Genomic DNA, 22,919 nt, shown 5'->3' on the forward strand with positions numbered 1-22,919 from the left:
TGGAGCATACAGGTATGCAAAACTTTCCCATCATCCCATTTGGATGGTGCCGAGATGATGGCAGATCTGTTCTAGAACCAGGCACTCTGATTCTCAGTTCAGAGCATTTGTGGGACACCATGGTGGTGGTCTTAAGGCAGCAGGAGAGCTCTGAGGAAGGTAATTAGAAATTCCATAGTCACACTCCACCTGTTACAAAATACTACCTGAGGTAGCCCTACATTCAGAAATGGAGAAGGAAAACTCCTCTTCCTCTTACTATACCTTATATGGTCTACGTCAGAACCTAGAACACAGGTACTAGTAATATTACAGTTCAGCTATCTGAGGGGATAATCTATGGGTCAAACGATTTTCAAAATGATTTTAGAACATAATACGTTTAAGTTTAGTACTGACTATAACCTAGAATGCTCAGATATTTGGTTTCTTTAGGTATCAGCACGCTTCCTAGTGAAAACAAGTCAAAACAAAATTAAAAATTCTGCATTGTTACTTCTTAAGTATTCATTACTAGCATCAAACCTATTGTTATTTTCTGAATAAAATAACACCAACTATTCTACTTAATTTTATTTCTTTATTTTTGCTACTTCAAGAAACAAGGCTACCAAAACTAAACCAAGGCTAGCAAACCCCAGTGAAGCTGACATGCAAAAAACTGCTAGAAGAATAGACTCCAAAATGAACCTATTTCCAAAACCTGGCATTCCTTTTTAATTAGCTCATTAAAAATCATTCATATAGTTGGTAAATAGCAGATCCCTATTATGTATGAAGTCGTGGCAAAAGTCAAAAAGTCTTCCTCATTTCTACTGCTATTCAGTTTTTTGTTATTTTATGAGAATCTAAAGAAAAATTCCAGATATACATTTTATAAACAAAAGCCAGTGTACTTTTGGCATTGTGATCAGATCAGCATTAATGAAATAACTAAGGTATTACCAGAACTAACTACTAGCAGTATGAAGCAATTCTGTAACCAAAACCAAATAACTCTTGGTTAATTGTTTTGAAAATTGTCACAAATATTGTGGTTGAAAACTACAAATGCTGTAGTTAGAATCTTAATTCTACATAGAGACCTCATGAATAATAATAGCTTGTTCATGCATATTTGTCGTAAACATCGTAAGTCATATAAAATTCTTAATGTATGGCTAAATGAATAGACACATGTCCTGAAGCAAATTAATCAACAAAATAAAATCTATTGCTCTCAAGTAAAAATATAAAACATTTGACACAGATTCTTATCAGGAATGATGTGAAGAACAACACTGTGTAAAAGACTTAGGGGTTAGTTACAAAAAGACATAATTATTTAATTTCAACTATACACACCAAATAAATTCCAACTAAAGCATGCACACTTTTAAGAAAACCATGGAGTTTCTGGTTGTAAAATAAATGAAACAGAAACGCAAAATAAATGAAACATTAAGAAAAACACTAGGAAAAATTAAGGCCCTTAAAAATTGGCCAAATAACACAGGGACCAGTGGCAATATTAGCTTAGTGGTGAACAAATCACATGAATGTTCTTGAAGTGCTTATAAGAATAAACTGAAGGACTATAAAGACGTCTCCTAGTAAGAGGATTCAAGAAAGTCTTAAGTTAGATATACAGACGTAGAGGAAAGATCAGAAATTTGGATGATGCTTTCCTAATTTGAAAAATCAAGAAAAAATTTCATCACTCAAACTCACATTAGGAGACCTCACCTTTTTCTGGTATTATCTTAGAATATTTTTCATCCTTACTCTTTGCTTCTCCTTTCTTGGCAGAAGTGGCTTCATTTTTCTTTGTTTTTATGTCTCCTTTTATGTTGTAGTATTTTGTTGGATTCATTTGTTCTTTGATTTTTCCATGTAACTTATCTTTAGAATTAGTTGCTGGTGCTGGATGTGTATCTTCTTTCTTAATGGATTTCCGTATCATATGTCTATTGCTTGCCAAAATATCTTTTGGAGAATATTCATTTCCTGAACATTCATTCCCTTTGGATCCTTTACTTTTAACATGTTTCTCAGCTTTCTTTAAATGATTTTCTTTCATTTCTCGATCTCTTACCTCCTTCAAATCATTCCTACCATTATTGGAAATTCCTAATCCAATTTCTTTAGATCTGTCAGTACGTTCAAGATCTTGACAAGTAGATCCAGCCCTTGCATTCTGCTTGATAACTGATATCCTACCACCGCTCATGTGGTCTTTCAAAGAATCACCAGCATTATCGGTTTCTTGATATTTTGATAGAGTCTGTTGCCTACCATTAATATGTTTAAATATTCTTTCTTCATTCATTCCTTGATCTTGCTCTCGTGAAACTGAAGCATTATAACAACTTACTTGATTTGCTCGGTGCTCTAAATTGGATTGCGTTTTCTGACAATTAGGGTTTTTGGAAACTTCTGGTAACATGGCATTTTCTGGTTTAGACATCTCTCCAGCTTCTACTGCTGCAGAGCTTTCCTCTTCTGGGCGAAAGCCATTGATCATACTTGTTACCTGTTCAGCAACTGAGTCAGTTAAAGCATAGCTGACTTCCCCAACAGCAGTGGTCAAATCTTCTACGGCATTACTGATTGTGTCTACCAGAGAGGACACTGAAGGTAGATTCTGCTGAAAATTTTTGAAAAATGCCATTTTCTACTTCCTTGTTCCTAAAAAGTGCAATAACGGAATTTTCTCTTCTCAAAATATCAACCACTTTTGAATTTGAATTTAATATTTACCTAAATGTTGCTACTCATCAGCTCAATATTAGTATTTCACATTGTGCCTTTTACTCTTTCTGTAAATGCATTATGTACTTGGAAGAAATATGTTGAAGCAAAGACTCTTCCGGAAAAAAAAAAAATCAAACCACTTGGTTTAAATGTAATGACACTTTTTCCCATTCCATAGCTACCATAACAGCAGCAAGACAATATTTTCCCCTCAAATACTACTGATTTTTTATTCTATACCTGCAAGAAGAAGTATAAAAATGATTTTTACTATGCACTTTTAATTTATTTATTAATAGTCTATGTAGGGGAACTATCTTACCTTACAAACAAACTATTAATATCACAAATTAAGAAAAACGTTAAGGGGAAAATATCTAAACAATTTTGCACAGAGGTTAGAATACGGGAGAGCAGAGGGTGAACATCTGAGTGGCTACTACATGCTGGGCATTGCGATTTACAAATTTTATCTTACTTGATCTTACAGTAACTCTAGGAGGTAAATATTATTATTCCTATTTAATAAGTAAAAGAAAAACAAGGCTCAGAAAAATTAAGAAGGTCCCCGAGACCTTTCCAATGGATCCCAAGGTCAAACTATTTTTATAATAATAGTAAGGGAATATTTAACTTTTTCACTTTCATTTGCTCACAAATGAACACTGGCATTTTCCAGAGGCTACATGACAGAACGAATGCAGAAGCAGATCTGAGAATCTGGTTGTGTCTTTCTTTTATGCCAGTCATTAAAGAGATTTGCAAAATACGTAAAACAATGTTATTCTTCTCATGAAACTATTTTTTTTGGTTTTAGAAAATATATGGTTTTTTAAAATTAAAAAATGTGATTTATATTAACAGGCTTACTGTTGGTTTTCAAAAAATAAATTGATAAACAATATTTTAAAATTTTAATTTCTAATATGGTACATATCAATAGCTATAACTCACATAAACAAAAGCTCTGTGGGGTCCCCAATCATTTTTAAGAGTGTAAGGGGTCATTAGACCAAAGAAAAACCACAAATGCTGAACCAGAGAATTACTGAAGGCTGCTAAAGCGATATCTTTAACCAGTTCATTCTACACAAAAGACCAAAAAGTGGGGCTGAAGTACAAGAAACATTAAACTTAATCAAATCAAAAACCACACAAAGTACTATCGTTTCCCAATGCAAAAGTCACAGATGTAATTCAACAATGAATAGATTTTTATAAACAATGAGGATATCACTTCTTAAGTTATCAGAAGTAAGAGAAAGACATCTCTCCAACACATGTACATAGACAAGAAAAGCAAGGAGTCTCTGCTCTTGTTCCTCAAAATAATTCTAAATTAACACCTAGCGTTTATAATTCTCAGCTTGCTCCTGCCAGCATTTACATAAGCCGGTCTTTGGAAGTAGCAAATAAAAAACTCTTATAATAATTTAACAAAATAACTCCAAGGAAAATTTCCACATAAGAGAAAGAACAGTATCACAGCCCTCATCTTTCCTAGTATCCAGTAATAATAAGTGATATAATGCCTACAGTACCAAGGGAGGGAGAGGAACACTCATTTTTATAACCAGACTATAGCTATACACTCAGTTACTAGCGGGGAAAAAACACCTTCTCCAAACAATGAAATTATCCATCAGGTGAGAATTCAACAGCAGGTAAAGAAGAAGGGTGAATACTTTCAAAAGCCTTCCAGGGACACTTAAAGAAAGGCCTCGAGAGAGACAACGGATTTAAGCTATATAAAGCAACAAGATACTTCCTTCCTAAAGCATATCTGCTTATACGACAGGCTCAAAAGCATGCCCTATATATGAAAAAGAAAAAGAAAAATGTCATTCTGTGACAGTATACAATTCATCTTTATGCAATTTATTAGCAATTCATGGGCAACAGAAAGAAAATTGAACATAGTTTACTTAGATCTTTTACGCTCATAGAATAGTGGCTCAACTGTTAGTTTACAATGTCAAAACCATTTTTACTGTATATATTTAAAAAAATAATAGAATAGAACAGTACAGATAAAAAGAATAAGATAAGCAGTATGATACTTACAAATTTTATCTTGTGAATTCTTCCTTGTACTGTATCCTGAACCAAGATCTGGAAACCCGCCAACATTTTCAAAACAGAACTTCTTATTAATATAGAGAAAAAGGAGCAGCATCAAGATAATAAACACCCCAACAGCTGACAAAAATCCAACTGCCTCTGGAGATACTGGAGAAAAAAAAGTCACAGCTGTAAGCATTTATTCTTCTTTAAGCTACAAATAAGAAGGAAACCCAAATACATACGTTAGATTATTGCCTTATTTGAATTATATTTCTAAATCGGCATAGTTTACAACAGTTTCATTTACAAGAAAAACAAACTGCATGCTTTAATGAGTTGTTCAATTCATTCAACAGTATTTATTCAAATCTTCTAAAAGTTTCCCTATAAACTAGATTGAAACAATCTTAAAAAAAAGAAGTCTACAAAATAAGATGGTTATACGTTTAGTCCATTGAAGAGTACTACAAAAACTTGAACACAAGAATTAGAAAAAATTATTTCCCATGCACAGGTATATTACTTAAACATATTTGTGAGAACATACATTGTTATTCTTACCTCTAAAAGCTTCAATGGCCCTTTTTCATTAAATAAACTCTGGCCGTCTTAACCTGGCATTCAAAGCTCCAGCCTCTTTTCGGTATTACACTCCAATCAAACGGTTCCACTCATTGTCTCAGAACCATCTGTATGCATTACTACACACCTTGTTTTTGTTCATCCTCATCCCCTTGCTTGGAATGACCAAGTCTCCTTTCTACCATATCCCACTCATTCACTAAACCAACAGACATTTTTGGTGCAGGAGCTATACACCAGGTATTATCATACACAGTTCCTGTCTTCCATAACAGTCTGGGGAAGGCATTTACAATGTGGTGTAATAAAGGCTATGACTGGGGAAGAACAGGATTTATGAGATTCATAGAAACAATCATAGCGCTGAAGGATCAAATAAGCTTTTCTGAAAGTTATGGCCTCTATGATTATATTTTAAGAATTAGTAAGAATTAGCTGAATTCACACTATTTCAGGCAGAAGAAAGCACATGTGCAAAGGTCTAGAGACAGATCGCCATATATTCCAGAAACTCAATGAAACTTTGTTATGATGAACCACCAGATTCTCAAGAGAATCTGATCTCAAGGGAATACATGAAATCATCTACGGAGATTTTGTAGAGTGAGAACAGAGAAAATCTTCTCAACTTCTCCAATCCTCAGCAATCTCTCTGTCCTGTCAATGTTTGCATTATTTGTCACTATGTCAGTCATTTGGAGTTAAACAGGAACTACATTTTTGTATCCCCGGTGTCTTACATATAATACTCAAGTACTAGTTGAGAATGAATCCTAAACCGCAAATATCCTCTACAATCTACAACCTACTCTTTCTTCCTCCACCTCAAGAAGCAACTAAAATATCTCCTCCAAGATTTTTTCTTTAATCCGAAGAGCCATGGCAATCAGCATCTAATTCACTTGTGTAAAATTAAGTCACCAACCAGCCAAAGATGAGAGCTTTAATCTCCCACCTTTTCATTACTTGTGAAAGCCAGGCATCCCATGTGTAGAAGTGATGACATAATAGTCTATTCAAAGCTGGGTCAACAGTATCGTGGAAGAGGATGGAGCAGAGAGTGATACTGCAAGGGAGGGGCAATGAGAGTGAGGCGGGAGGTGGCAGGAATGGTTGAAGTGCTATCTGGCTATCAGGCTGGTCCTGAGGAACAGATCCTGCTACTCAAACCAGGAAGTTACACCCAGACATCAGCCCTGCCTGTCTCATTCTCAGGATGGAGAATAGTCAGGAAAGAGAACGATATTTTAATAAAAGAATCTAAGACGTATGACATAAAAACAGTGCTGTGAATCAAGCCTGAAGGATGAGTTAAAAATGAAAACAGAAGAATTATGATCAGCATTTCTAATAGCTAGGAAAGGCAGAAGCAGGACAGAATCTGGTATGAAGAGACAAAATGCTCAATAGACTTATATTCAGTATTTCACTCTAAATAGCAAATATGTATAGGAGCTCCCCTTTTAGCCCAGGCCCAAAACACACTTGGCAACTTGATGTCTTAAGTGAACACGCGGGATTAGATAATAAGCAGTCTGAAAATTTCCCATCTCTTAGAAGACTACATGAGAGAGAAGATATCGCTCACCTCACTTAAGAAAGGTAGTTATTGCTAATAAAATAGCAACAAACAGATATGGCCAAATTATGTGCTATTCACTGTTTTACATACTTGATATATATTAACTCCTTTAAGCTTCACAATTATCCTATTATCACCTCCATTATAAAGTGAGATATGGAGATATTAAACTATGTGCCCAGCTAGCAAGCAGAAGATCAGGATTCAGACCCTGTCTGACTCCATCTGTGTTTTTAACTAGTGCTCACACTGCTTTTCCTGTTTTCCTTCTCTCCTTCTCTTCTTGCCTCTTCCTATACCTTGCCTCAATCTTTATTTCTGTGTTCCTCTTTCATCTTCTTCCTTCCCATTTTAAAATTTAAGCCAGGGGAAAGGACAACTATAGGGCCAGCCCGGGGGCACAGCAGTTAAGTTCGCATGGTCTGCTTCAGCGGCCCAGGGTTTGCCGGTTTTGATCCCGGGTGCGGACCTATGCACCACTTGTCAAGCAATACTGTGGCAGGCATACCACCTATAAAGTAGAGGAAGATGGGCACAGATGTTAGCTCAGGGCCAGTCTTCCTCAAAAAAAAAAAGAACAACTATATAAATAAGTATAATACAGTAAGTAGTATAATAGACATACGACTATAAAGTATTACTGGAACACAAAAGAGAAATACTATCTGGGGAAGTTACAAACACTTCAGAAAGGAGATGACACTTGAGGGTATGTAAGATTAATAGAAACTGTTAAACAGTAAAAGGGCAGATGAAAGAGCATGGTCTAAGACACAGAAACAATGTGCACGGCATTCTAGAAGCACTAACTGGCAACAGTCATGGCTGTCTTATTTACTTCTGTATCCTCAAAGCAGCCATCACAATGCCATGTAGTTGACATAATATAAACCTTTGTAAATGAATGAATGAATGAATGAGTGTTCAGGAAAGATCAAGAACATACCAGAGGAGCTGTGACTGGAGATGAAAGCAAGGTCCAAACCATCAAAGAACCTTCAAAACCATCCTAAAGATTTTGTACGTGTCGAACCATATTGCTACAAACAATGAGAAAACTGGAATGTAGTAGGGAGTAAATGGTGACAAACTACGAGGAGCTCTTAAACTAGGCAGCAGCAGTGGTGGCAGAGAAGAGGAGTGAATTTGTTCAAGGAAAATTGCTAACAGATTAGATCCTCATCAACAGGATGAAGATAAAGAGAAGCTGAAGATAATTCTCACGTTTCCAGCTTGAGTGAATGGGTAAATAGTAACGTCATTAACCAAAATGGAAAAATATGAGGAAAGGCATATGGTTTAGGGTATGGGGGCTAAGAGAGAAGTAGAAGGAGAGAGATAATGAGTTTAGTTTTTGTGTTCTTACATTAGGACAGTCAGCAGACATGTCAGTGTGGATGCCTCGTAAAGAGAGGGAAGTGTTAGTGTGGTGCTCTGATGAAGGTCAGGTCAGCTATAAAAGATTTGGGAGTTTTTCCTTTTGCTTATCCTATTCCATGTGAAAGACTTCACTGACAATACAAACCAAACTGGCAAATCTGGTAAATCTCCTACCTTTACAAATTCTTAGATAAATATACACTGTGAATTTAGATAAATTTTTTAAAAAGATCTTCCGCCACCAGGAAAAGGTGAAGGATGCCTGATGTAAATATACTACTCATACAACTCCCTTTTATCCATTGCCTGACTAAATGTCCACTTTCTACATTCACTGAAAATACTTTATGTATTTAAAATTTTAAAATGGTAATATGGTTGAAAGCAAGAAATAAATACCATTATTTTCTAATATAAAATATTTAAAAGGTTCAGACTTCTATGTTTCGTCCTTATCTCAGAATTCAAATGACATATATTATTTGAAATGATGTGATAACTAGAAGTTGGCCAGTCAGAGTTCTAAGTACAAAAACATTTGCTCAATCTCACCTATGCATAAAACTGCAATAGAAAAATCCACTGAAATTAACCTAAAGACATAAATGTCATACACCGCCAAAAAATTAAATTACACTAACTCAGATCTCACTAACACAAAATATATTTTCATTGAGTATAAGACGAAATTTACTCCTAAAATCTTATTTACACTATGAATCTGCTTATAAAACCATTCTGCATACATATGTCTTAGGTTATGGTTAATTTATCTATACATAAACCTACTCTTTTCCAACATTCTAGATCATCCACTGTAGCCAAGTAAATGCTATTTAAAAATGCATATTACCTCTTAAGGAGAACTTTCAAAATCTCTATTTAATAGCACACAGTTAATTAAATTTAGGTTAACATTATACATTTGAAGAATTAAATTTGCTGAATCAAATTTGAGTTAGTCAATAACTCAAAATTCACTAATGCACTATTTTCCCATAATGCAAATTTGTAAAATTTTAATACGGTAAACAATAAAACCAAGACCAACTAATAACAAAATTAACAATATCAACACTTAACGAGCCCCTATAATTTGCTAGGGGCTGTTTTAAATGCACTACAAGCATTATCTAACGAATCCTTACTACAACCCAGGTTCACAGATATGAGTGTTGAGGCTGAGAAAGAGCACGTAGAATCCTCAAGATCTTAAAATTATTATTGAGTGACAGAATCTTGATTTGAATAAAGGCACACTGACTCCTGCACTCAAAATATTAAACACTCATCTCCATTGCTTCCTATTTGCCAGGCACTGTTGTAATCTGTAATCTCTTTCATTTTAAAATTCAATGCTCAAAACAACTTTAGGATAGGTAAGAACTACACAGTATCTTAGTCTTTAGATTAGTAAACTGAGGCCCAGAGAGTAATTAACTTGTCCAAGGTCATAAATCTAGGAAATGGTAGAACCTGGATTTGAACCCAGACATTCTGACTCCAGAGCCCATGGTCTTAAACACCAATCAACACTGCTTCCTTATATGCCAATCTACAATATAAAAAATAAGGAAAAGCCACATCATCAAGATAACATAGCTTACGACATATATTATGAGAAACTATTTTATGGTTTAGTTTCTAAAAATGTTAAAAATACCACTGATTTCAGCTTTCTCAAAATAAATATATGAGTTAAAATATGGAATCATAGTATTTCCTATTCAAGATACTTTTGAAAACATTCTAAAATTAATTTTAGAACTATGCTGTAAACTAAGGAATGCTACCATCCTTACATTATATGACATATTTGAAAAGTTAATAAAAATTTAAATACTAAAAGTATTCTATGAATAAGCTTGATATTCATTAGCAACGCTCAATAAAAATATAAATAAGGTCTCTGCGAGCTCTATGATCCTATGAAGAATCTAAGGACTATACTGCAAAGTAAAAAAGTACAAGAAATAATATCTCACCAGAAAATACAGGAAGGTTAGCTTGTCCAAGATTAATGATTATTTATGTTAGATATACTGAACTGGCTTTAGAAGTTATCTTCATTCTATATTTAGAAATGAATATATGTATTTACAAAAATTCACTTTTTAAAAATACCACTTTTGTCAATATTCAAGCTTCAATAATAGTGGTAAAATTGCTTTTACTTTCTATAGATAAATTGGTCATAGAAAGAAAATGATAAAATTCTAGTCTTATCAAGTAAAAGCAAGAGCAAATCCATTTGGAAAGTACTGAAAGTATTTTCACGTTGAAAGTATTGCAGAATTTACTTAAATTCTACTTTCCATTTTGTCACAAAAGAACATTTTCTATGTAAAGTTTATGAGAAAAATACTAGGATATACATAAAAATAAATATAAGAAAGATATTTATTAAGTTAATATTTTCAATATTAACTTATTTGTACAATACTCTTCTCTAAATAAAATTTATTTATATCAAAACAAATTAATTATAAATTATAAAATAAATTTTACAAAACTTTTCTATCCATTATGTTTTAAATGCAAAATTAAACAAAAAGCACCTATGCATCTTATAATTCTTTTAAAAAAAAAAGAATAAAAAGAAACAACTTACAATTTGCATGATAAGGTCTGTAGTGCTGATTTGCTCTGCTGGCCAGGAAACACTAGTCCTCTAAGTACATGTCATGGAGACTTTAATAATTCATTTAATAGATGCAATTCCATCTTTTAACCAAAATGTGAACTATAGAAGAAGTCAACTTTCATTTTAAAAGGAATATTTGCTTTCTATTTAATAAGCTCTAAATATTTTTTTCAATATTCTAATGAAAGAATTTCACAATTTGTTTGCTCTGGTTTGGACATAAATACAGAATCTACCAGTGATTCCAAGAAACAATCTAGGAAGATAAAAGATTAATTGGATATGTTTAAATTTCCATTTGTAACATCTTAAGTTACTTCCACAAATAAATCTCCCTTGAAATTTTTATATTACGATACAAACAATGCAAAACTTGGAAGACAACATATAAATCCAAGAAAGGAAGATAATAACACATAACTATTAACTCCAGATTTTATACAAAACAATTAGCAAAAAAAAGATTTACTCATAGTGATGTAATTGACTACTGAGTAACCTAAAGGGACAACAAAGGGGAAGGCACAGATGGCAGTGATGTGGGACACTAAGGCCTTAGAAATAACACTGCCCTGGGACAAAGTAACCTGACACAGTTGATAAAATAGATGCTACCCAACTTGTTTCAAATGTCAAACCATCAACAGATTGAACCGATATTTCCTATAAGTACCATGTAATAAATTGAAATTTCATTTAAATATCATAACAGCAATGAAAAATCCTAAATCTTAGGGGAAAAAACCCATTTACTAAGTATGAAACACCAAATACATAATATATTTAAACCTTATGCTTAATACTAAGACTTGATAATAAAATACTTAATATACTTATTTAATACAAAAGCTCTGTCAAACATCCTCTGGGAGAGATTTTTCTTCAAGGACAAGTCTTGATTGAGGCTTCAAAATTACAATTTCAATGAAGTTTAGATGAAAAAAAAACTTACTTTCCTGGTACATCCCCCTATAGCAAAGCATAGCCATTCTTTTGAACAACAAATTAGGGTTGCCTGAAATGTTTTCACTGCCTATTCAATTTGTATGAATTTCTCCAAAATTATCTGAGTGATAAATGGTACAGACTATAGATAAGGCCACTTCTTCCTCTCCTTTACTTTTTTCAATGATTCTTTGCTCTTCCTTTTAGTAAGATCTTTATTGAGCTACTGTAAGTTAGATTTTGAAAATCCAACAATGACTGCAGGAGAATCTTCTAGTTAAAGCCAATTTGTGATGTCAAAAACAGTTTCAGATATGCTTACTTCAGGCTTTAATTCTAAACCGTCAAATTCTAAAAAAAAAAAAAACCAATTTCTTTCAAATCTTTTAGAGAGACACCACCTTCCTCCTATATTTTAATATTATGTCAACTAGTTCTTTTCTTTTCTAAGTTTTTGGTTTTATATATTTTTTCCAGCTCTACCAAGGTATAGTTGACGGTTGAAAATGGTATTCATTTAAGGTACACCTGATGATTTGATATATGTGTACACTGAAATAATCGCCACAACCATGCTAATCAACACATCCATCACTTCACAGTTATCTTTTTGGCGTGAGGTGAGAATACAAGATCTATTCTTAGCAAATGTCAAGTATACAATACAGTATCATTAATTTCAGTCACATCGTTGTGCATTAGATCTCCAGAAGTGATTTATCTTCTACAAATGAAATTTTGTACCCCTCAACCAACATTTTCCCATTTCCCCCTCCCCCCTGGCAACCACCATTCTACTCTCTGCTTCCATGAGTTTCTGTTTTAGGTTGTACATATGAGTGGGGTCATGCAGTATTTGCCTTTCTGCATCTGGCTTATTTTACTTAGCATATGTCCTCCAGGTTCATCTATAATGTTGCAAACGACAGGATTTCTTTCTTTGTTAAGGGTGAAAACTATTTCATTGCATAAATACACCACATTTTATTTATCCATTCATCTGTTGACACTGAAGGACATTTAGGTTGTTTCCATATCTTGGCAACTGTAAATAATGCTGACATAAACATGGAAGTGCAGGTGTCTCTTAGAGACTTTAGTTTCACTTCCTTTGGATACACACCCAGAAGCGAGATTGCTGAACCATAAGGGGGTTCTATTTTTAATTTTTTGAGAACCCCTCACACTGTCTTCCATAATGGCTGTACTAATTTACATTGCCACTAACAGTACCACAAAAGTTCCTTTTTCTCCACATCCTCCCCAATGCATTTTCGTCTTTCTGAAAAAGGCCATTCTAACAGGTGTGAAGTGATATCTTCTTGTGGCTTTCATTTGCATTTTCTGGATGATTAGTGAAGTTGAGCACCATTTCACGTACCCGTTCCTTGGCCATTCATATGTCTTCTTTCGAGAAATGTCTATTCAATCCTTCCTCCATCTCTGAAGAGGGTCTTTTCTTTTTTTGCTATTGAGTTTCTTATATATTTTAGCTACTAACCTCTTATTAGATATATGATTTGCAAATTTTTTCCCCCATTCCATAGGTTGCCTTTTCATTTTGTTGATGGTTTCCTTTGCTATGCAGAAGCTTTTTTGTTTAATGCAAGCCCACTTGTCTATTTTTGTTTTCACTGCCTGTGCTTTTGGTGTCATATCCAAAAAGTCATCTCCCAGCCAATGTCAAAAAGCTTTTCCCCTTAGTTTCCCCTAGTAGTTTTACGGTGTCAGGTCTACATTTAAGTCTTTAATTCATTTTGAGTTGATTTTGGTACATGGTGTGAGATAAGGGCCCAGTTTCGTTCTTCTGTGGCTCTGCAGACTGAAGAGACTATTTTTTCTCCACTGCATGTTCTTGGCACCCTGTTGAAGATGCTGACTATAGATGCATGGATTTATTTCTGGGCTCTCTATTCTTCCCACTGGTCTATACGTCTTTTCTTCTACCAGTACTACACTGTTTTGCTTACTGCAGCTTTACAATGTATGTTCAAATGAGGAAGTGCGATGTTTCCAGCTTTGTTCTTCTGGCTCAAATTGCTTTGGCTACTTGGGGTCTTTTTGTGATTCCATACAAATTTTAGGATTGATTTTCCTATTTCTGTAAAGAATACCATCAGGATTATGATAGAGATTGCACTGAATCTGTAGGTCACTTTGGGTAGTATGGACATTTTAACAGTATTAATTCTTCTAATTCATGAACACAGGATATCTTTACATTTATCTGTGTCTTTAATTTCCTTCATCAATGTTCCATTTTCAGTGTCCAAGTCTTTCAGCTCTTTGGTTGTTTATTCCTAAGTATTTTATTCTTTTTGTTACTATCATGAATAGGATTCTCTTCTTAATTTCCTTTTTGATACTTCATCGCTTGTGTACAGAAACACAACTGATTTTCATATGTTGACTTTGTATCCTGCAACTTACTGAACTCACTTATTAGTTCTAACAGTTTTTTGCTGTTGTTGAGTCTTTAGAGTCTTCTACATATATGATTATGATCCTGTCATTTTCAAACAGAGATCATTTTACTTCTTCCTTTCCGATTTGAATGCCTTTTATTTTTCTTGTCTAATTTCTTTGGCTAGGGCTTCCAGTACTATGCTGAAAAGAAGTGGTGAGGTCAGGAATTCTTCCCTTGTACCTTGTACAGGATCTTAGCAGGAAAGCTTTCAGTTTTGCCCCACTGATTATGATGTTAGCTATGGGCTTTTCAAATATGGCCTTCATTATATTGAGGTAAATTCCTCCTATACCTATTTTGTTGAGAGTTTTAATCACAAATGGATACTTTGTTAAATGCTTTTTCTGCATCTATTGAGACGATAATGTGGGTTTTTCCTTCCATTTTATTTATTGTATTACAATAGTTAACTTGCATATGTTAAACGATCCTTGCATGCTGGGGATAAATCCGACTTGGTGATGGTGTAGAATCCTTTTCACATGCTGTTGAGTTCAGTTTGCTAGTAGTTTATTGAGGATTTTTTTTTAATCTTATTCATCAGGGATACTATCCTACAGTTTTCTTTTCCGTTTTTAAAAAATTTTTGTAATTTTTTTTTTTTTTTGGTGAGGAAGATCAGCCCTGAGCTAACATCTGTTGCCAATCCTCCTCTTTTTGCTTAAGGAAGATTGTCCCTGAGCTAACATCTGTGCCAATCTTCCTCTATTTTGTATGTAGGATGCCACCACAGCATGGCTTGATGAGCTGTGTGTAGGTGTGCACTCTGGATCTGAACTCGTGAACCCTGGGCCACTGAAGCAGAGCATGCAAACTTAACCACTATGCCACTGGGCTGGTCCCTGTAGTTTTCTTTTCTTGAAGTGTCTTTGTCTGGTTTGGTACTAGGGGGATGCTGGTCTCACAAAATGAGTATTTAAGAATGATTGGTATTAATTCTTTGAATTTTTGGTAGAATTCACTCATGAAGCCATCTCGTCTTGGCCTTTCCTTTGTTGGGAGGTTTTTGATTACTGAGTCAATCCCCTTATTTGTTGTTGTTATGTGATCTATTTTGGAGAATGTTCTGTGTACACTTGCAAAGAATGTGATTATTCTGCTGTTGGACAGTGTGTTCGTATATGTCTGTTAGGTCCATTTGGTCTATAGTTACAGTGTTGTTCAAGTCAGCTGTTTATTGATTTTCTGTCTGGATGTTCTACTCATTATTGTAAGTGGGGTACTGAGTCTCCTAATATTATTGTATTGCTCTCAATTTATAACTTCAGATCTGTCATTATTTATATATTTAGGTGCTCTGATGTTAGGTGAGTATATATTTATAATGATTATTTCTTTCTGTTGAACTGGCACTTTTCTCACTATAAAATGACATTTGTGTCAAGACAGTTTTAGACTTAAAGTCTGTTCTGTCTGATATAAGTATAGCCACCCCTGCTTTCTCTTGGTTACCATTTGCATGAAATATCTTTTTCTATCTCTCCAGCTTCAGCCTAAGTGTGTCTTTAAATCTAAAGCAAGTCTCTTGTCAACAGCATACTACTGGATCTTGGGGTTTTTTTGTTTTTTTTTTTTATCCATTCAGCCACTTTATGTCTTTTTTTTGTTTGTTTTGCGGAAGATTAGCCCTGAGCTAACATCTGCTGCCAATCCTCCTCTCTTCTTTTGCTGAGGAAGGGTGGCCCTGAGCTAACATCTATGCCCATCTTCCTCTCCTTTATATATGGGAGCCTGCCACAGCATGGCTTGATAAGTGCTGCGTTAAGTCCACACCAGGGATCTGAACCGGCAAACCTCGGGCCACCGAAGTGGAGCATGCAAACTTAACTGGTGCACCACCAGGCCAGACCCACAGTTATGTCTTCTGACTGGTGAGTTTAATCCATTTACATTTAAAGTAATTACTGATAGGTGAGGACTTACTATTGCCATTTTGTTAGCAGTTTTCCATCTGTCATGCAGATGGTTTTGTCTCTCTCTTCCTCTCTTGCTGTCTCCCTTTGTTATCTGATAGTTTTTTTTGTAGTAATTTGCTTTCTCTCCTTTTTTTTTTTGCTTAAAGATTTTATTTTTTCCTTTTTCTCCCCAAAGCCCCCCTGGACATAGTTGTATATTCTTTGTTGTGGGTCCTTCTAGTTGTGGCATGTGGGATGCTGCCTCAGCGTGGTTTGATGAGCAGTGCCATGTCCGTGCCCAGGATTTGAACCAACGAAACACTGGGCCGCCTGCAGCGGAGGGCGTGAACTTAACCACTCGCCCATAGGGCCAGCCCCTGCTTTTTCTCCTTTTCATCTTTTGTCTATCTATTACAGGTTTTATCTTTGTTGTTATCTTGAGCCTTGCATAAAATATCTTGTAATTATAATCATCTATTTTAAGTTGATAACTTTGCATATAAAAACTCTACAATTTTACTTTTTACTCAACTCTCCCTTTGTGTTCTTGTAGTCAGAGTTTGCTTTTTATATTGTTCCCTTGATGGTGTCCCATAAATCCCATAAGCTTTCTTCACTATTTTCCATTCTTTCTTCTTTTATGTCTGGATAATTTAAAATGCTGCTGGGGTCTTCCTGCTGTCTTTTTCCCTAGTGGAGGGAAGTTGTGGCTGAGGGCATCTTTCTTGGCACTAGGGTACACATGAGCACAGCAGTGGTACCAGTGTCAAGGATGGGGGTATGCCAGACACATGCATGGCGGCACCAGTGTTTGGGGTGCAGACACATGCAAATCAGCTGTGGCATCAGTGTCCAGGTGCATGTTAAACAGCTGTGGAGCAGACCTAGGGCACGAACACAGGGGTCCTGGGACACACTAAGGGAACAGAATAAAAGGTATAAAGTGGCAAGAGAGAAAGCCGGATAGTAAGCAAGGGCAAAATCATGAAAGACCTTGTTAAAATTGTTAAGGAGTTTGAACTTTATCCTGAAAACAATAGGGACCCAATAAAGTATTTTAAGCATGGAAATAAGATCACTCTGGTGTAGAAATGAGGATGGGAATGACTAGTAAAAGACAGTTTACAAAGTAACTGCAGTAATCCAAGCAAGAAATGATGCTAACCTGACATGCCAGGTACATCAACTGAACAGGCTGGAAGAAAGAGGTTCTTCCTGGAGCCTATCCTTTAGGCTGTCTCACATATACAAACCAGCAAATGTACAAACACACAGAGAAGGTCCTGTATTCATTTTTAAAATTCGTATTCCCTACTTCCTCCATTATTTCCAATTGTATTTCCCATGACAAAGAACTTCCATTCATGGCATTATACCACAGTCATCTAACAAAACATAAATTACTGATTTTGTGAACATATAAAAAAGGTAGCAATCCATTCATATGATTTGTCAAATGATCTCTCTTCTATAAAGATCATATTAATAATTCAAGTAAGTGAAATATAGACTGTGGGATAAACGCCAAATGCTATTATTGTTTGAAGAATAACCGTGACTTGGGCCAGCCTGGTGGCACAGCGGTTAAGTGCACATGTTCCACTTCAGCGGCCTGGGGTTCTCAGGTTCAAATCCCGGGTGCGGACATGGCACAGCTTGGCAAGCCATGCTGTGGTAGGCGTCCCATGTATAAAGTGGAGGAAGATGGGCATGGATGTTAGCTCAGGGCCAGTCCTCCTCAGCAAAAAGAGGAAGATTGGCAGATGTTAGCTCAGGGCTAGTCTTCCTTCAAAAAAAAAAAATTACTCATTAAAAAAAAAGAAAAAAGAATAACCGTGACAGTTACATGAGAAAATATTAGCACAAGTTACCAAAATGCCAACTTTCAATTACCTAGAAAAGTATGTGACACTAAGGAGCAATTTTTACGTCACAGGGAAACATGTCAAGATAATTAATTTCATTCTGTGAAAGAATGACCAGTTATGTAGACGAGGAAAACATACATGATGTCTAGCTTTCTTGAACAAATATCACAATTTTCTCTAAAATGAAATTTCAGTTTAATCACCAAACTTACAGAGCGGATCTAGATTCTAGATGAAGATCTGAAAGCCCACAATCCTCCACGGTAGGCCACACCACCCAGGATGTCTCTCGGGCATACACTGGTACTAGAGCCAGTTTTGCTTTTTTTGCCTTGTGACAGTCTCTCTGGTTTATCACATTTGCCCTTATCGGTGACTAGGTATGATGCTAAAAAGGCTGTATGAGTTACTCTCTCCCTAGCTGAACAGTCTCTTTTTCGGGTCCAGCAACCTAAAGTCAGGAAACAGCAAATAGTTGCATATGCGACTGAGTGTTGAGATAGACACACAGAACGAACATACACAAAAAGATCTAAGATTATATTCTAAACTCAATGACTCATAATCAACTTAAAAAGAATGACTCTATAAAACTGGTACTTAATACCTTTACCAATAACCTGAATGGAAGAACTAAGAATACGTTCATTAATTTTGTAGAAGGTCCTAGGAACACTATGCTGGGCATGGTTGCTAATTCATTGAAAGAAAGATACACAAGAGACTTCAATATATTTAAAAAGTAATACATCAAAACAAAATGAAGTTCAATATGGATAACTGCAAGTTACTACCCCAGCAGGGGCCAAACACTGATAAAGGTTAATGAAAAGGATGGCTTAGTAAAATATGTCAGGAAAAAATTAAAAATAATGGTATAACAGAAGTCAGATAGAAATCAGCAGTGTAAAGTCTCTCACAGGTGAAAACTAAGGCTTCTATTATGCTATCAGATTCTTATTCAAGCAGCATTCTCTCCAATTTCAAAATAAAACTGAGACCAGTAAAGAGGTTCAGAGAGAAACAATTAAATTCACTGAACACATATTAAAAGGCCCTATGCTAAAGGTGAAATTAATGGCAAAAGGTGTTTATCCAAGGTTTTAGTACACACAGATCAGTTAGACCAGGTAATGCAGGACTCTAAGATTAGAATATACAGAAAACGATCTGTAACAATAGCCATTGATTACAGAAATGCCATTCACCTGTGAGGATTAAGAACTGAAACAGGCTTTCAGGAAAGGCTAGAGGAAGACAAGATTTAGAGGCTGGAGATTAACAATTTGCTTGACAGAAAGGCTAGGACGACCCTATTTTAAAGTCCCAAATGGCTAAGGTTATTGTGATGAAGATATTTAGACAGTTCATATTCATAAAGAAATTTTGAAAAATTTCAAAATGGGTAAATAAATTATCAACGATATATGATAATTATAATTGTACAAAGATACTAAAGTAGATCTAGTAACCTTAGAAAAGTTAAAAAAAAAGTAAAGGATGGATTTGGAAACTATTACACAATAAGGAATAAGTCAAAAAGCAGAAGAAAACAAACAGAAAAAGCATTTGTCAGAAACAACCTAAGTGGTCCATTGACAGATGAATGGATAAAGAAAATGCAGGATATTTTGATATATAGACATACACATACACACAATGGAATATTATTCAGCCATAAAAAAGAATGAAATCTTGCCATTTGCAACAACATGGATGGACCTTGACGGCATTATGCTAAGTGAAATAAGTCAGACAGAGAAAGGCAAACGCTGTATGATCTCACTTATTTGTGGAATCTGAAAACAAAAAACAAAAAACCAAGCTCAGCAATATAGAGAATAGATTGGTGGTTGCCAGAGGCAGGGGGTTATAAACTTCCAGGCATAAAATAAATAAATCTAGGGAATGTAATGTACAACACAGTGACTACAGCTAATAAGTTTATACTGTATATTTGAAAGTTGCTAAGACAGTAAATCTTAAAAGTTCTCACCACAAGAACAAAAAAATCTGTAACTATGTATGGTGACAGACGTTAACTAGACTTACTGTGATGATCGTTTTGCAATATATACAAATATCAAATGACTATTTTGTATACCTGAAATTCATATAATACAGTATGTCAATTATACCTCAATAAAAAAATTAATTAAAAAAACACCATTTGTCAATGAAACTAAGTTTGTAAAAGAAAAAAGTATTAACAAATATTTGTAAGGATCTGGCAATATTTAATGACTGCTAGACAGAGAAGTCTTTGCTAGTGCAAATGAAGAGCTAAAGGCCAGCTCAGTCCACTACAACCCCTGCCGCTACGCTGAAGAGAGGGAATCAGCTCCTCCCGTCTCATATTCTCCCCTCTTTACTAAGTCTCTCCCCTTCAGTCTTCTCTAAATTCAAGTAGATGTGGCAGCCAAACCTCTTTAAATCATTTGAAAGTTATTTCCCATGTTTTTGCTCCTCTCAAAACATAAAGACATATACTCTTCCACTTAGCCTTTAGCTTCATAGCAGCGAAACCTTCCTGAAGGAAGGAAAATATTTCTGAAAAGCACATGTCAATTAACTTTGATACTTATTAGAATATTACTTTGGACAAGTCACTATCTTTTAGTTCAATGCATGACTCAAGTCAATTATGAATGAAGTTTACACATTATCCCCTAGATCTTTTAGAGTGAAAGATGAAAAGATCAAGGGGACAGGGGTGTATAATACTATAGTAATTCCTTTGTATGTTTTAATATACAAATAGGCTGTTATGGTTAAAAGAAGGGAATCAGAGACTCTCAAAGTTCTTTAAAAACTACAAATAGCTTTTACTAATTGTCCAAGATAAACCACTGATACTGTCTATAAATCAGGAATGGTAATTTCTAAGACAGTTGTTAATTTATAAGAAGTGTTATAGTGTTTCCAATATGTCCCAGGTTCTTCTTCCATCGAGGTTTTCCCACATACTTGATGGAACTACCCTTCTCTGCCTCCCTTCTCTTTTCACTTGACCTTGCCAATTCCAATCTCTTATCTTTCAGAACCCTGCTCAGATGTGGACTCCTCCAGATGCCCTCCCAGCCTAGAAGGACGGGTAAGAGGCTCCAAATAATGCTCCCATGGTGCCCTGGTTCTTCTTCCATCGAGGTTTTCCCACATACTTGATGGAACTACCCTTCTCTGCCTCCCTTCTCTTTTCACTTGACCTTGCCAATTCCAATCTCTTATCTTTCAGAACCCTGCTCAGATGTGGACTCCTCCAGATGCCCTCCCAGCCTAGAAGGACGGGTAAGAGGCTCCAAATAATGCTCCCATGGTGCCCTGAACATGCCTCGTTCATAGGACTTACCACAATGGATCAAAACTGCTAGTTGACTTGTCTGGCGCCTCCAAAAGATAGCTCCATGGAGGCAGAGACTTCCAAACATGCCACTAGTTCCCTCCCTAGCGCCTAACATAGGATAGAGAATTAGGTAGTACTCAATAAATATTTTTTTAGGAATGAGCAATAACTGTTTCATAAAAAATTTGGAACCTATGCTTAAAAAATTCACAGACATTTTACCTACAAATCTTAACACTGCTTAAGAGTATAATGTAACAGTTTAAAGGGAGCAAGTTAAGAAGCATGGCCAGCAAGCAGCTTTCCAGAATAGCATTATCTTTGATGAGTTCATCACTGTCTGATGTCTCGGCCACACTTTTAGGAGTCAAAAACTTGTCTTTTGTTAGGGCCTAGAGGACCTATATGAGGAAAAAAATGAATTTTGAAAAAATAGAAGAATTACTTTAAAATTAGAATAATTAAATGAGGTAGTATTGGCACAGAGCTAGACAACAGACCAATAGCACAGAAGAGATAGGCCATAGACAGACTCATATGAATTCTGGTGTATGACAAAGATGGTTGCATAGAGGTGGAGAGAAAAACATCTCTGTAATACACTGTGCTGGGAAAATCAGGAACGGGAGGAGGGGGATGAATTTACAAACAAATCAATTCCAGATGGATTATAAATCCAAATGTGAAAAGCTTTTGTAAGTAAGTCTTTCAGAAAAAAGTACAAAGACTTGTCTTCACTTCACGATCCTAGGGTAAAGACAGATTTCTTACTAAGGACATATAAAGAACAAACTACAAAGGAAAATATTGATAAATATGACTATATTAAAATTTAGGATTTCTGGTCATCAACAGATATCATATAATGTACACGCGAGCCAAAAAATGGGATGATATATTGGCAACACATATAAGGGAAAAAGACCTCATGTCTAAGATATATAAAGAATGTCCACATATATATAAACACATATATATGTAACTGCTATACATATATAGCAATTAAAAAATAGACAAAGTCTTCACTAGTCTTATCACAAGGGATGAAATAAAAATGGTCAATAAACATATACAAAGTCGTTCAACTTCATTAATGAGTAAAACGCAAATTAAAACAGGATGCAACATCACTACTCCAGAATGACCAAAATTTAAGAGTCTGTCAATACCTAGTGTTCATAGGAAAGTACAGCAACTGGAAATCTTATAGACAAACTGGGAAAAATCTGACGATCAGGAGAATAGATGAAAAAAGAATTTTGGTATATTCACACACCAGAATATTACGCAGCCATGAAATGAATGAACCAGCTATATGCAACAAAATGAGTCTTAAAAACATGAGGTTGAGAAAAAGAGGCAAGGCACAGAGTACACACTGCAAGATTCCAGTAGGAAGCTTAAAACAGGTCAAAC

At 35.2% G+C, this 22,919-nt stretch overlaps 1 protein-coding gene across 3 annotated transcripts in view; it reads right to left on the bottom strand.

Annotated features, from left to right (window-relative positions):
* The window catches only part of SYT14 (synaptotagmin 14), a 250,430-nt gene that overhangs the window by 163,106 nt on the left and 64,405 nt on the right, over window positions 1-22,919 (bottom strand). For 2 of the 3 annotated variants that reach the window (XM_023640783.2, XM_023640782.2), the window contains exon 3: window positions 4,798-4,962. In XM_023640783.2, coding sequence (XP_023496551.1) covers window positions 4,798-4,962 — 165 coding nt within the window. Of the gene's footprint in view, window positions 1-1,725; window positions 4,270-4,797; window positions 4,963-22,919 lie in introns of those variants that run through there. The other variant, XM_023640780.2, reaches the window with a different exon arrangement.

The sequence above is a fragment of the Equus caballus genome, chromosome 5 (genome assembly GCF_041296265.1).
Source record: "Equus caballus isolate H_3958 breed thoroughbred chromosome 5, TB-T2T, whole genome shotgun sequence".
NCBI lineage: Eukaryota > Metazoa > Chordata > Mammalia > Perissodactyla > Equidae > Equus > Equus caballus.